Source organism: Podarcis filfolensis, assembly GCF_964270895.1.
Source record: "Podarcis filfolensis genome assembly, chromosome: 11".
Classification (NCBI taxonomy): domain Eukaryota; kingdom Metazoa; phylum Chordata; class Lepidosauria; order Squamata; family Lacertidae; genus Podarcis; species Podarcis filfolensis.
In genome coordinates, this window is record NC_139613.1 from 54,630,095 (window position 1) to 54,646,425 (window position 16,331).

General features: G+C 45.5%; 1 protein-coding gene across 2 annotated transcripts in view; it reads left to right on the forward strand.

Moving 5' to 3' along the window:
- PTCH1 (patched 1) overlaps positions 1-16,331 on the forward strand; it is a 109,077-nt gene that overhangs the window by 11,121 nt on the left and 81,625 nt on the right. The window contains exons 1-2 of one of the 2 annotated variants that reach the window (XM_083576493.1): positions 746-1,718; positions 3,322-3,514. In XM_083576493.1, coding sequence (XP_083432619.1) covers positions 1,329-1,718; positions 3,322-3,514 — 583 coding nt within the window. In that variant the 5' untranslated portion in view covers positions 746-1,328. Of the gene's footprint in view, positions 1-745; positions 1,719-3,321; positions 3,515-16,331 lie in introns of those variants that run through there. The other variant, XM_083576494.1, reaches the window with a different exon arrangement.

Here is a 16,331-nt window from a genome sequence, read left to right on the forward strand (position 1 = left end):
AGAGAGAAATATCTGGCTCTGCGCACCGCAGTCATTATTTGTGCAAGTCTAGGAATTCATCTTGGACCCCCCAGTATTCGCTGCAGCTTGAGGCCAAAGTGTCTCTAAAGGGATTTTCTTTTAAAGGCTTCGGGTATCGCTAGTCTCTCTGCCTCCTTTTTCTCTCTCCGCACTGCCCCCAACCCCACGGTCCCACTTTCCTCTTAAAGGGGGGGGGGGAATAAATAAACCGAGATTTATTTTAGTAGGTCGATCGTGAGGAAATTCAGTACAGTATGTTAGTTTTTTAAAACGCAACTCTCCCCCCCTTAAACCCCCCTCCGCCGCCGCCTTCCACGGTCTTTCCTTCTGCTTAACACACACACTTTCGTGAAAAGAAAAAAGGAGGAAGGGGGGGGAGAGAGAAATGAGTGGAGTGAGCGAGAGAGAGAGGAAAAAAAGAGAAGCATTCCTTAATGGAAGTATTGCATGCAAAGAAGACTGGCTCTCTTTACGGCTCCCCTGAAGTTGGAGATGCACACACAAGGCTCGCCTGCCTGGGTGGTCTCTCTACTTTGGTGAGCTGTTGCTAAGCAGCTAATAATAGTCATGTTTGCTGAGTAATTTCTGCCCTCGTCGAGCCAATCGCAGGCCAGAAACCCAAGCCATCTGACAGCCCCAGGGGCGGGATTTCAGTTCTCTCTCTCGGCCCCCCTCCCCGCGCTCTCCCCTCTCCCTTTCACCCCTCCTCCTCCTCCTCTTTATCCAAATGTAGAGAGTGCCTTTCCCCCCCACCTCCTCCCCTCCTTCATCTCAGCTATTGAAGCAAGGGAGCTGCTGCCTGCTGCTGCATACACGCAGAGGAAGAAAGAGCGAGAGACACACGCATCTCGAGGAGACGGGGAGCCCGGGGAGATCTTAAGAGACAGCGCTGCTGCACCCAGACAGAATGATACAGCCCACCGAGACCGAGGAGAAGCCACAGCCGCCGCAGCAGCAGCAGCACCGCCGCCGCCGCCACCAGCGCTGAGATCAAGGCTCCCTTCAAGCCCCCTTCTGCTTCGGCGAGGAAAAGGAGACCGGAGGGGGAGTCTGGCTTTTCTTCCCGCGGCCGGACGGTGAGGAGCCTGGAGAGCGACCGCAGCCCGAGAGGACGAGGCGGGGGGAAGGCGAGCCCGCCGAGAGCGCCTGGCCCCGCTCACCCTCGCACACTGGATGTGGGACGCGGCGGCGGCGGCGGCGGCGACCTCCGGATCCTCGCGAAATGTTGCAATGGAAGGCTCGGGGTCTGACTCGCCGGGAGCAGCTAGGGCAGCGACTTCAGCAGCAGCAGCAGCAGCCAATTCGGTATGAAGAAGTGGTCTGTCAGCAGCAGCAGCAGAGCGTCGCCCCCGAGCCAGCCCACCCCCGGTCCCGCTGGATCGCCCCGGAGCAGCAGCAGCAGCAGCGCGCTGGGGGGAACCGCGCGGGACGCAGCCCCTGGGTCGCCAGAACAACAGCAGCGGCGGCGGCGGCAGCCCCGGCTGTGCGGCGGCAACATGGCCTCAGCTGTTAATGCCTCCGAGCCGGAGAACAGCAGCGGCGATGGAGGCGGCGGCGGCGGCTGCAGAGAGCCGGATCAGCCGGGGAGGAGGCGGAGGAGGACCGGCGGGAACAGACGCGCCGCGCCTCCCGATCCGGAATATCTGCAGCGGCCGAGCTACTGTGATGCAGGCTTCGCCTTGGAGCAGATAGCCAAGGTGCTTTCCCGAGCTGGGGCTTCCTCGCCGGAATTTCCTTTTCTCCGAAAGGGGTGGTGGTGGTTGAAAGGGAAGAGTCGCCAATAAAATGCTGGGAGAATGTTAGTTATGCATGTGTGCGAGGGGGTGTGTGGGTGTCCGCGGCTCCTTAGTGGCAGAGAGAGAGAGAGTGAGAGAGTCCTCTTTTTCCCCTCCCGCCTCGAAGCCACTTTTTCCTGGGGTCTGTGTTTGTGCTTTACACATCTCTAATTAAAGTTACCCGGGATTATTTCTCTGTTTCCCTCCCATCCTCCTTGGTGATCTCTGGGTCCCCCCCCGCCTTTCCACATCTCTTTCTTTCCTTTGGATTTAATTTTCTGTCCAAGCTCTGCAAAAGTTTCAGAGAAGAAAAAAACAATTCCAATACTTTACATTCCTACCTAACACCCCCAGCCCCCTTCACACACACACACACACACACACACAGGCTTTGCTTTCATTCACCGGGTTAAGTTTCCATAGCAAAGAAATCTCACCGAATGTCGTGCTTCACCTCCAGCGGCAAGAGAGCAGAGTGAAAGTTGTAAACAAATTGCTACCTTAAATCTCCCCGGTTCTGGTCAAAGATTGCGCGCACGCTCTCTCGCTTCGCCTTGAGACTCGCGATTCTGGAAAAGGGAATTTTGCAGGGATTACCGAAGGCGAGGGGGGCGGGGAGTTCAAAGTGAGCAGCATCCTCCCGGCCCGATCGTTTCATTTCAGTGAGCAGATTATTATTATTATTATTTGTTTTTTTGAAGGCTTTTTTTGGTGGGGGTGGGAGCAAGAAATCCATGTGGCTGCCCTCTTCCGTCCACAAATATTGTCGTAACTTTACAGATGGCTGCTCTGCTTCCTAATTCAGATCACACAGCGTCTCCAAACCGTATGGAAATGAATAACTCTTATTAGCTTGTGATGTTAAGGGCGCTGTGGACCACGTGGGCCGAGAGTTTACTACGAAGTGGGGGAAGGCAAGGAATGAATGATGGCAACAATTTGTGATTAAGTAGGCTCCTCTTGCCACGCACCCCATAAAGCCCCTCAGGACAGGACAGGAAAATGTTCTTTCTCTCTCCCCTCCCCCCACCCCCACCCCTTGACAGGTCTGTTGAAAATCACATGCTCCATGTCCGCTTTACCAACATTATTATTATTATTATTATTATTATTATTATTATTAATCGAGTGGCTTTTTTAGGGAGAAGGCAAGGGACTAGGCTGCTTTAGATGAGGGAGTGTGTACATTTATACATTTCAGTTGTGATGTAATCCAGCAGTCTGAACTGATTTATGAACAGGGTAGTTATCAGCTAAAAAAAAGAAAGCCCACCTCACAATGTATTTTGTTTTGTACATGAGCAACTGTGCATATGTATATGTGTGTGTGGAAATATTTTGTAGAGCTGACTGCCTAATACCTTGGCCTGTCAAGTTACTGTCACATTGTGATGCTTGAAAAAAAATGCTCATTGTTTTGTGTGGGTATATTATGTTATTTATTGGCAATAATTCACCACAGTGTGTGTGTGGTGTGTGAGTCTCCACAGGCCCTTCATTGACAAAACCTTTCCTTGCCTTACAGGGAAAGGCTACTGGAAGAAAATCACCACTGTGGCTAAGAGCAAAGTTTCAGAGACTGTTATTTAAACTGGGCTGTTACATTCAGAAAAACTGTGGGAAATTTTTGGTGGTTGGCCTTCTGATATTCGGGGCTTTTGCTGTGGGATTAAGAGCAGCCAATCTCGAAACCAATGTGGAGGAGCTCTGGGTAGAAGGTAAGGTTTGATCTGTAGCCTTATTGCTTTTTTTCCCATGCTGAAATTGAAGTTTATTTTTTGGAGCGGGGTGTGTGTGGGTTTCTTCCTCTCATCAAGGGGGGGGGAATAGTTCATTGTTCGGCCCATGCTGGCTGCAGGCCAGATGGACTGTACACAAGTTGTAATCTATTCTGGAGGGTAATGTTTTGGGAGGTGCAAATGGAGGGGGGAGCGGGAAGGGGGGCTGCAGTGTGTGGTACAGAGAAGGGAGACTCGCTGGGTACCCCACAAGTCTGCAACAATCTCCTTCTGTCTCTGCCTGTGTGTCCTGCGAGGAGGAGATCATGGTGTTAGGGCAGGGGGTTGGTTGTGTGAGTTGACTATTTCTTTCCTCTCAAGTGCATGAAAGGAAAGTCTGTCTGGAAAGCAGCCCACCCCCTCCGCCATTTTGTGTGTGTGTGTGTGTGTGTGTGTGTGTGTGTGTCCTTAGCCGCAGCAGCAGGAACAGGAGGAACGTGATCAGCACAGCTCGGTAGGGCTGTGCTTGTGTGTGGTCCTGTTTTTTTGGACAGCTTTCAGCTTTGAGGGGGAAAAACATTTGTCTCAAGGTAAAAAAAAATGGAAAAGTGAAGCACAGACTGGAACTAGGTTGGAATGTTTGCAAAGGAGATTACTGATCTCCGGTGCAGGGAGGGGGGAAAGTTAAGGGGGGGTGTTGTTTTTAAAGGCAATGGGTTTTTTAAAAACCAGATATACTTTTTAATGTTAGTTGTTGAACATCTGCTTTTTGAACAATGTGGAAAATGTGTGTCTGTGTATATGTAATTTATATGATTTTCCTGAGTGGCATTTGAGAAATGGATTGGTTAGTGTTTTGGATGCCCTTATTCACTGATGCCCTTATTCATTGCTGTTTTTTGTTTTGTTTTTTTAAAAAAGGGATGCTTACCTCAGAGGTACCCAAAACCTAGGTATTTGGTGTGAATAACATTTTTTTCTTTAAAAAAAAAAACATGTTGGGAAGAAAGTCTATAGACTAAGCAGTTTATTCAGAAACAGGTTTGTCTTGAGCGAGAATGCAGCCCTGCTTTGGGTAAAATAGGTCTAGTTTGGTGAGTAGATGCACTGTGGCAGGCCTGGTATTTAATACTAATACAACTAAAATGATTGGTGAAGGAGTTTTTGGTTTGCATTTGGTAATGTGGTGGCCTTTAGAATAACCATGGCTATATTCATGTTCAGAAAACATTGATTCAGTTAATTCTTCCCACTCATCATCCTACCTCAGGTAAAAGAAGGAAGCCTGGCTTGCTTCATGAAGAGTGAGGAGATGAGAAATGAAGTGTACTTTTTGCAACAGAGGTGGCCCTCAAGATATTGCTGGACTTCAAATCTCATCTGCCCCAGCTAGCATGCCCAATGGTCAGAGATAATGGGTCCAGCAAGATATGGAGGGCAACATATACCCCAATCCTGTTTTATCGATTCCAGTGCCAAACATACTGCAGTCTTTAGCAGGAACAACCTAAGAGCCTTTAGAAAACAAATCTTTATGCTTGAAATTCCACAAGCATTAAGAAATGTTATTTGTATGATCATGTAATGTTATCTGCAGTGTACAGTGGTACCTCGGGTTAAGTACTTAATTCGTTCCGGAGGTCCGTTCTTAACCTGAAACTGTTCTTAACCTGAAGCACTACTTTAGCTAATGGGGCCTCCAGCTGCCGCTGCGCCGCCGGAGCACAATTTCTGTTCTCATCCTGAAGCAAAGTTCTTAACCCGAGGTACTATTTCTGGGTTAGCGAAGTCTGTAACCTGAAGCGTATGTAACCTGAAGCGTATGTAACCCGAGGTACCACTGTATTACAGGGCCTGTAAGTGATGTACAGTGACCATAGTCAGTTCTAGAAATAATAACTCGGGACCTAACTACACATTACACTAACAAAATGATTAGCAATCATGTAATGGGATTTCTAAAACTAAAACGCTGATGTTGTTATAGGAATTTACCTCAGGAATGCAGTCCATGGAGAAGGAGGCTCAAATCTTGCCTTCCCAGCCACAATATCAGTGGAAAATGTTTTCCCCTCCCACATGTAGCATTGTGGATCCCATTGATGCCAATGAGAGCTTTTTTTTCTTATATTGATCACCACACAAGGAGGCAACTTTCACTTAAACCTCCCTTCCCCGTAAGTTGTGTTCCTGATGACAATGGGGGGGGGGGCTACATCAAGTTTTTAATTGAAAAGGAAACCTTAATGTGATTATGAACCACTTACTTGTGGGAAAGGACATTAATTTATTGCATTTATATCCCACCCTTTCTCTCTAAGGAGTTCAAGGGGGCACACATGGTCCTCCCCCCTCCTCATTCAATCCCACAATAGCCCTGTGAGGTAGGTTAGGCTGAGAGGCAGTGACTGGTTCATGGTCACCTAGTGATTGGGGATATGAACCTTGGCCTCGTAGATCCTAGCCTGACACTCTAAACCGCTACACCACAATACAACAGTTAGGACTTCCTAGTTGCTTCAATATCCTATAGCCAACACAATCCGTGGTATATGAGGGCAGGTAGTGAATAAAGTTGTCTTATCAGGTATGCCAAACTTGGCCCTCCAGCTGTTTTGGGACTACAACTCCCATCATCCCTAGCTAACAGGACCAGTGGTCAGGGATGATGGGAATTGTAGTCCCAAAACAGCTGGAGGGCCAAGTTTGGCCAAGCGTATGTTTGTGTGGACAGAATGCACGAACACTCTGGAACATAGGAAGCTAAGACCAGGCTTCCTCAACCTCGGCCCTCCAGATGTTTTTGGCCTACAACTCCCATGATCCCTAGCTAGCAGGACCACTGGTCAGGGATGATGGGAATTATAGTGTCAAAACATCTGGAGGGCCGAGGTTGAGGAAGCCTGGCTAAGACCATTGGTCCGCCGACTTGAGTATTGTCAATTTTCCCCCGTAGTGACTCTCCAGGATTTCAGAAAGGACTCTTTCTCAAGGATTGCCTATTTTTCTTGCCAAGCCTGTATTGTACCACCGAGCTACAGCTCATCCATTCTGGCAAACACATGGGCCTGTATGTTTAAAGGGGTTGGAGACATAATGGACATAACGTTTGGGAGCTCTGTGAACACGAGAAATGACTTCCCAAATGATCTCTGTTGTGACTGGTGCTTTTAACTTTTTCGGATATTGTCTAGTGATAAGGATGAGTATGGAGGTGTCCAAGATTGCAGGCGATACCAAATTATTCAGGGTGGTGAAAGCCCAAGCAGACTATGAAGGGCTCCAAAACAATCCCTCCAAACTTGGTGAATAGGCAGTAAAATGCCAAAAACAGTTCAATATAAGTAAGTGTAAAGTGATTCACCTCAAGACAAATAATCTTGACATAGCATATATATTGGCATATATGCTGATGGGGTCTGAACTTGAAGTAGTCAACCAGCAAATAGATTAATAGGAATAGCTCGCTGAGGATGTCAACCCTGTGAGCTGCGACTGTGAAAAAGGCAAATTCCATTTAGGAGATCACTAGCGAAGGGATCAGAAACAAAACTGTCAATATTGGAATGTCCTTGTACAAATCTATGATGTGGCCAAATGTGTTGGAATATTCTGTGCTGTTCTGGTTGCCACAACCCCAAAAGGATATCATACAGTTAGAGAAAAAAGCAGAAAAGGGCTATGAAAATGATCGGGGCAGCATCCCTTTGAGGGGAAGCTACAATACTTGGAGATTTTCAGTTGAGGAAAATAGTGGCTAATATGGGGGTATGGTATAGGGTTATGAAATTGGACATTGCGTGAAGCAAGTGATAAAGAGAAGTTTCTTTCCTTCTCTCATAATACTTGAGTTCATCCAATGAAACTGACTGGCAGAAGATAAGAGCAGACAAAGTGAAGTATTGCTTTACATAACGCAGAACTAAATAATGGCAGCGAATTTCATAAATAAACATGGCAAGGAGGCTGTTAGCTATGAAAGCCGTTTAGACAGATGAATGAAGGATGGATCTATCAGTGAATACTATTGTATTTATTTCATGTACTTATTTTATTTTTATACCACCTTTCTGCCAAGGCACCTAAGGCAGTTAAAAGATTTAAAATAGCAAAACAAATAAATGGCGTAAGATGCCAAGCGACAATTCTCTCAGGCCAGCTGATAGTCTCTTTAGGAGTTGATGGCATAGGTTTGCTGTGCTTCACTCGCTTCAGGGCACAGGGAAGGGTGGATAGAGGGGGGAACTGCCCCAAGGGTCATCTCAGGCTTCCTGAGGGCTATTCTCTTCATGCCCTCCTTGGAATATTCCAGAAGCATTTGGTTGGCCACCGTGAGGAACAAGATACTGGACTAGACAGTCTGATCTGGTGGAACACTTCTTAGGTGTTGCAATGTGTAAGCCTATGCCTTCAGAGGCTGATCAAAATGGTGCTCTTAATCAGCTTTTTTAGTCTCTGCTTTTCTTTGGGAGTCCTTCAGCAGAGCCTATACAGTCAGTTCGTTCAGTTCTTCATTTGCAGCACGTGAATATCCACAACTTTTGACCAAATGTTGAAAAATTCTGTTTCCAGCTATTTTAGGCTGTGGGCCTGAACATATTTGCATGTTCATAAATCTAGTTGACTGCAATTGGGCTTACAAGAATGCGCGTGGATTTAGGTCTGAAGTCGTCTTGTCTTGGCTGACACACGTAATCTATCCTCCATGATTGATGGTCCCATCTCTTACCACCTACTTCTCCTGACAGTTTAATGCCTGCAACCTCCTGATTACTGCAGTGACAATTCCTCTGTGATTCAATGCATAATATAAATATTACTCCTGGGAGAAGAAGGAAAAATATGATATAAAGTAACTGCTTGGTTTGCCACTGTTCTGACTTCCTTTTATGTTACTGAGGGAAGAATCTCTCCCCAACCCATCCTGGCTTTCTACTATCAAAGCTAAATGAAGTTGACCTCAACATTTTTTTGTTGTTGTTATCTAATACACTTAAGCACTACATTTTATGCAGTTTATTAAATCTCAATATGACACCCAATATAAAAACTGTAACTCTAAATTTAGACGTTCATATGTTTCTAGGAGGGTTAATTAAAACAAGCAGGCACTTTAGCTTTTTAAATTGGCTCTCGTTCCTTTTATCCCACTGAGCCATAGGCAGCAACAGCAAAAGGCCTGGTGGCATTGACCTCAGTAAAGAGTACTATATAAATATTATGGCCATGAACAGGACTGATATGCAAATAAACGAGATGAGTAGCAGTTGCATATTTCCATGGGTAAAAGTATAAACAGAAGAGAGTACCAAATGAAAAACAGAGTGGGAGACACTAGCTTGAAAAATCTGGTTCGTTCATTGTGTAAGTCAGAAATGGGGAACCTGGGGTGGCTGTACGGCTGCCACCTTTGGTCGGGCAAAATAAAGGGCAGGTTGGGCAAATTATGGGACGGGTCAGGAGGAGGAGGCTAAAAATTACTTTATCGGTGCAGAAATGACTTCAAAGCAATCCATTACAATGGATCATGGGGGCTACTGTCTTTTCCAAGCCTGCCCCCTTTTGTACAAGCTACCGTATAACTTGTTTTGGATATGCTCTCAATGGCCCCTGCCCAGAGTGTGGTTAATTATCATGTAATATGAAGGAAGATAATGTCGGTAATGAAAGGATTTGTGCTTCAAATAAAGCTGTCTTTTTTCTACACAGTACTGTGGTATAACTGTAGTAGGACTGGACTAAAGCTGAATACCGTAAGCCCACAATTTATGTGCGTTTAACTTGTACGTGTTCGGCTTTATGCATGTGGCAAATTTTAAAAATAAAATAAAGGGGGAGGACAAGGTTCCAGGAAAATGATATTGGCAATCATCATCATCATCAGTCTTTATTACGGTCCAGAGACCCAACAAATCGTTACAAAGCAATACATAATTGGCAGTCCCATCCGCCAATGACAGTGCTTTTTTTCCTGGGGGTACGCATACCCCTAAGCATTTTGTGAATCTAAGTTTGGCCTCATTGAGGGGCAGTATTTCAATATGAGTAGGAAAATGAGAGGACCCCTAAACATACTTTTTAGAAAAAAGCACTGGGTTTTGACTAAGTGTAGTTCAGTTCGAAAGCACCCCTAAGTGCAAGTAGATAAATAGGTACCGCTTTATAGCGGGAAGGTAAACGGCGTTTCCGTGTGCTGCGCTGGTGCTGGCTCGCCAGAGCAGCTTCGTCACGCTGGCCACGTGACCCGGAAGTGTCTCCGGACAGCGCTGGCCCCCGGCCTCTTAAGTGAGATGGGCGCACAACCCTAGAGTCGGACACGACTGGCCCGTACGGGCAGGGGTACCTTTACCTTTACCTTTTACTAGTTTTGGCATTAGGCTTTATATCCACGGAACATAACCGTAAATTGTGGGCTTACTGTATTGAGAATCACTTTGGACAGGCCTGGCCAAACTTGGCCCTCCAGCTGTTTTGGGACTACAACTCCCATCATCCCTAGCTAACAGGACCAGTGTTCAGGGATGATGGGAATTGTAGTCCCAAAACAGCTGGAGGGCCACGTTTGGCCATGCCTGACTTAGGATGATTTCACATATTACAGGATGGTGGAAATAGGCAGGAGACAACAGTGCGCATGGTTTCATTGTGCGCACCATTCAAAGGGTGGCAGGAACTCTAGCTTCTCCACATGGCAAGATGCATGGCCCCAGATTATTTCATCAAGGGAGAAAGGGCAAGTTACTCCTTTGCACATAGTGCCAGAAGTCTGAAAAGAGGAAGCATAACCTCTGCTTCTTTCCCTTTTGCTTCTGTATAGTTTGCCGCACTCGTCTTTGAGAGTCTTGGTTAGACCTTAACAAAAGAGCGCTGTATTCATGGGGTCTCCAAAGGGTGGACTTCCATCACCTTTTAAAAATTCCTGCTGTTGGGTGAAGTAGGGATTCTGATCCAATAATTGTGTGAGGTTGTGTACATTAATTGTTCCAAGCATGTAGAGTATGACCTTGCGTAGAAAGAAAAGGACTTCCCTCCTCAAAGACACGCTAGCGTCTCTGAAACTTATGGGACTGTTCAAGTTAATAGTCCCATTCTGTGCGTGTTAACTCTGAAGAAATTCTCATTGGTTTCCCAAGGGAGTGTGCAGAGAATTTTGCTTCAGGTGGTTTAGATTGCTGTCCTTGAGCCACTTTCTTTAAAACTGGTCAGCAGCTGGTTTCGTCGGAGTGAGATAGGGGCCATGTTTGAACATAATGGTTCAGTTGGCTTCTGGGGCAAAGATTTTGGCCACTTTTCCTCCTTCCCGGTTCTTCTAGCTCGGCAAAGAGTGGCAGCTAAGCCAAGGTTTGTCTTAGCATGTCATCTGAATCCGGGATTGTGGATAAACTCTTACTCCTTAAAGTCTATTCTTGACTACAGATTGTGCTTGAAGAGGAAAGAGCTTAACCACAATCCTGGGTTTTGACATCACGCTGAGCCAGACCTAGGATTAGCTGCCAAACTGTGCTGATCTAAAGGAATTAAGGAAGAGCAAGGCAGGTTTGTGCCATACCTGTAAGCCATAGCTGGCTTACCATGATATGGGAACCAGGCCAGAGTCTGAGAAGCCAGGGCAGTGGGGACAATTTCATAATTCCTTTGCCCTACCAGTCTTCCAGGGATGGGGGTGGCACTGTGGGTTAAACCACAGAGTCTAGGACTTGCCGATCAGAAGGTCAGCGGTTTGAATCCCCGCAACGGGGTGAGCTCCCATTGCTCGGTCCCTGCTCCTGCCAACCTAGCAGTTCGAAAGCACCTCAGAGTGCAAGTAGATACATAGGTACCGCTCCCATGGGAAGGTAAACGGCGTTTCCGTGCGCTGCTCTGGCTCGCCAGAAGCAGCTTAGTCATGCTGGCCACATGACCCGGAAGCTGTACGCCAGCTCCCTTGGCCAATAAAATGAGATGAGCGCCGCAACCCCAGAGTCGGCCACGACTGGACCTAATGGTCAGGGGTCCCTTTACCTTTACCTTTACCAGTCTTCCCTGTTACGTCCCATTACCACAGCTTCATCTCTCCTCTCTTCCCACCTCATCTCTTTCTTTTGGGAGGGCCAGCAGTTGCTGACCTCTAAACTGGAGAGAGTACATTCAGAGTAGCAGCTTATTTTCCTCCTCTCTCTTTTCATGGTTGAAAGTTTGAATATGCTGAACAATATTGGCCAAATAAGGTGAATACTTCAAATGACTTAAAATAGATGTCCCTGGTCGTTGGCAATAAAGACACTTTATTTTTTGTTGTTAAAGCTTTTTGAAAATTATTGCCTCTCAAGAAATTGTCAGTATTTATATTAGGGACCAGTCTGTTTCATGTAATGTCTGTTGGAATACTAGGGAAGGCAGTGTCAGAAGATACCATGCCCTTGAAGCCTACTGCAAGTGAAATATAAACTTACAAAATCCTAATTCAAACTTCATTGTGAGAATAAAGTTTGAATGAGTTTTAAGATCATCCAGACTCCAAAGTGAAGTCTGTTTAAAGCTATTAGAGTTGAAATATTTATATAAGGGTTGCAAAGACCCACCTGGTGGGCAAGTTCTCAGAAGAAAAAAGGAGGTGGGGAAATCGGAGACCAAAACGAAGCAGTTCTCAAAATCATTCTTGTAATGTCCTTTTCTTACTTTCCAGTTTGCGCCAACACACTTGGACTTCTGTAAACCTACTGGTACTGAGTGTCTTTCTCCTGAATCACTTCTTGGCAGTCTTGGATAGGTACCCTTTTCTTGGTCTTAAAGCTGCCACTCCGAATATTTCATTTCCTCCCTATATCTCCCAAGTTTGCATTTAGGGCCGGCTGCAGTCCTAAACACCTGCTGGGAGTGATCCCTACTGGACACAGCAGGAGGGTCTCCTTTTAAGTAAACATGCAGAGGATTGCAATGTCACTGTCACACTTTGTAGCTCCTCTTCCATGGGTAAGGGACATTTGGTTCTCCAGATGTTGGTGAACTACAACTCACATCATCCCTTAATAGTGACCATGCTGCATAGGGCTGATGAGAATCATGAGTTCAGTAAGATCTGGAGGGCCACAGGGCCCCTCAGCCCTGTGTGAATCCAACATACAGTCATACCTCGCGTTGAATGTGCTTCAGGTTGAGCGTTTTCAAGTTACACTCCGTGGCAACCCGGAATGGAGCGCATTACTTCTGGGTTTCGCCGCTCGCGCATGCGCAGATGCTCAAAATGACATCACGCACATGCACGGAGGCGGCAAAACGTGACCCGCAGATGCATCTTACGTTCTATTCAGGATGCGAATGGGGCTCCGGAACGGATCCTGTTCGCATCCCAAGGTACCACTGTATGATATTTGGATCCACCTGTATGATATTGGGAATTTCCCATTAAAATGTATCGACTCTTAAGGTGCTCAAAGGACTATCTCAAAAAGCTGGATAAAAGATTGTCACCTGTGATCAGAATCAATACGTTTGTGTCGGTGTCCAATAACGGGTGGTAATGTGCCCTACTTTAAAGGAGACTGTTCCTTAATTTAAAGTGCTGTTGAAGGACAGTCCTCTATTTAAAGGGCTGTCCAGTCCAAATGCTTTTAAAATATAAAAACTCTAAGAAGGAAGGTCAGAGACCTTGAAGTTGGCCTGTCAGCATCACTGAGCTAGCACAGAAATCCCTCGGTCACAGTCTTTCTCATTATGGCGAGAAGTAATATTTAAATTACAGTGATTTTTTTCTAGTTTTGCAGCTATACATATCAATCAGCACATGCAAATGAACACCCTCTTTTTGTGTGCTTTGTCTTTGGCATTGCATAAGAGTTTGCCCTGTAGCTACAGAAAAAGAAGTGTGATAAAGCTGTCCAGGGAGGAAGGGAACAGTTCCCCACTACTGATCTAGAATGACTTCTAAGAAAAAATAAATGCGTCCTAGCTACAGTTAATTGGTGTACATGCTAAATTGGTGCATGTGCTGTCTCTTGTAGCTAAGTGATAATAGATGCTAATTTATGCATTTTATTCTAGACAAGTCATTAAATTTTCTTATTTTGGGATATTAGGCAAATGTCTATCTTCAAAGGACTGAAACCAATCTGGGAGCTAAGATCAGCAGGGGAGGTTAACAATACCACCTAGAGATCTGTAGGGTGCTTGTGTGCAAAAGGGCCTTATCTGTGGTGGCACCCAGACTCCAAAACTCCCTGCCTTTCAGATGTGTACCTGGTGCCAATTCTATAGATTTACAGGACATGCTAAGGAGACCTTTTTGTCCAACCTTTTGGGGAATCTGCTTGTTGGTTACCCTTTGAAAGTAATTCGACATTGTCCCTGTGTTAGTGACTCTTGGTATGTTTTTAAAATTAGTATCAATTGTGACATTGTTGTTTTCTGCTTTGTAACCTGCCCAAGGACCTTTTTGGTGATGGGTGGGCAATGCAAAGGTTTAATAAAAATGAGAAACTGGTGCCATACCCTTAAGCATTGGGCTTCTTAGCAATTGTAGCATTAAGGGAGGTTGGAGTTGGGAGCTTAGTGAGAGGCATGAAAGAGGGCTGGATGAGATTCTGTGCGCATTTGGGCTCCACAGTGAACTTGTACCAGTTTTAGATACATCTAGGTAAGTTTATATGAGAGCTGCTGGTAGGGCAAGACCAAGGGAATAATTGATGTTGTTCTTCTACCATTGGCTGCTAACCATTTGTCCAAATGATTCTTGAGTACCTGAGCTTGACATATTGAGTATGGAAGTGGCTTAGAACTGATAGGTGCTCTTCGATTTCAGAAAGGCATATTTCATTATTCTATTGCAAATGGAATATTTTGGGTCTTCTTTTATATGAATTGGCTGTGCTAACATTCAAGCAGATATGTGCATATAATTAACTTTATTGCTAAATCACAATAGCAGATTCATTTGTACCAAGGATAGCTAACATGGTACCCTCCAGATCTTAATAGACTAAAACTCAAGTTATTACTGACTATTGGCCATGCTAGCTGAGGCTTATGGGATTTGGAGTCTCAATGTACAGAGGGCACCATGTTGGCTATAGCATTTTGTAACTTACCCATTTGGTTTTCTTCACACTCTTACACAATGCAGGGATGATGGCAAACTTGGCTCTAAGAGTGGAGAAGACTGTGGTATTTATTTCCTAAGCGTTGCCAACTTCCAGTTGCAACAGGAATTTTTACACAAATATTTCAATTAATTTACTGGGTTTGATTGCATGTTCAGGTATCAGATTTGATACAATGCCCTCTTGGCTGTGAGTCCTGGAAGACCTGCTCCTTGCCTTGCAGGCCTTTTCCCACCTGGCCTGGGAAGGAGGGAGGGGCCCGGACTGACTCCAGCTACAAAAGCTGAAGCTGCCGAGCGGACTCTTGGGCTAGGGTGTTGTTTGATGTGTTGTTGTTTTTTGTTGCTGGAGGGGGTTGTTGCTGTTGGTATCTTTATTTTATATCTGATAATTGATGTGGGAATTGTTCAGTTTGGTTGCATATATTTTGATGTTTATATTTATTGCTTATGACTACTTTTGCTATGCTTCAGTTATGTCTTTTTTTCATGTTGTAAGCCGCCTTGAACATGGTTGGAACTGTGGAAAGGCAGCATACAAATATAATTATGTATGTATGGAAATGGTACATTGTGTTGCCAGAGAGCATTCTTCATAATCTAATAGGGTAATAATCATGGTTTATTAAAGAGCATAGTTTATTAAAGCTGTTCACAGATGATGTGGAAGTAAAATTTCACGGGATGTCAAGCATCAAGCCCTTGGGTGTTTCCAGTGTGATCAGTGGCACCTCTACTACACTTAATAATAATAATAATAATAATAATAATAATAATAATTCATTATTTATACCCCACCCATCTGGCTGGGTTTCCCCAGCCACTCTGGGAGCTCCCCCAAAATGAGAGCGACCACAAGGTGTATCATGGCAAAAATGATGCCTGCAAAATAAACTTCCAAATGAGCAAAACAGCAAAATAATCAGAAGCATAATAATAATCCAGCCACTCTGGGCGGCTCCCAGCAGAATAGTAGAAACACAACAAAACCTCAAACATTAAAAACTTCCCTAAACAGGGCTGCCTTCAGATGTCTTCTAAAAGTCAGATAGTTTATTTCCTTGACATCTGAAGAGAGGGTGTTCGACAGGGAGGGTGCCACAACCGAGAAGGCCCTCTGCCTGGTTCCCTGTAACTTTGCTTCTCCCAGTGAGGAACCGCCAGAAGGCCCAGGTCCAGGTTGAATGATTGGGGTGGAGGCCCTCCTTCAGGTATACTGGGCTGAGGCCATTTAGGGCTTTAAAGGTCAGCACCAACACTTTGAATTGTGCTCAGAAACATACTGGGAGCCAGTGTAGGTCTTTCAGGACCAGTGTTACACAAGTTACTGAACCGTCTTAATGACTGAGAAGTCAACTCCCTTTTTGGCTTCTGCGTACTTCTGCATCAGCTTCTCTCGCTGGTGCCTTCTAAATTACCAGTGCAGGTATACAGGAATATGCAGAGTATAGGCAAATGGAGATCAGTATACTGCAGCAGAGGAGAGGGTATATTTTACAGTTTGACCAGTGTAGAAGACTTGGATGATAAGAGATGTTCAGGCTGTCTGGGTTGGGAAAAGGAAAGCAGTTTTGGCTTGCAAGGGTATATTGCAGTGCAAGGAAAGGCATGAGAGAAGAGATGCAAGGAGCTCTGGCAGAGGAAAGTGAGGTGGAGCTGGTCCTGGAGAGATGATTTCGGGGCAAGATGTGAAAGTAAAGCAATTAGGGTTAGGCCATGGGTAGGCAAACTAAGGCCCAGGGG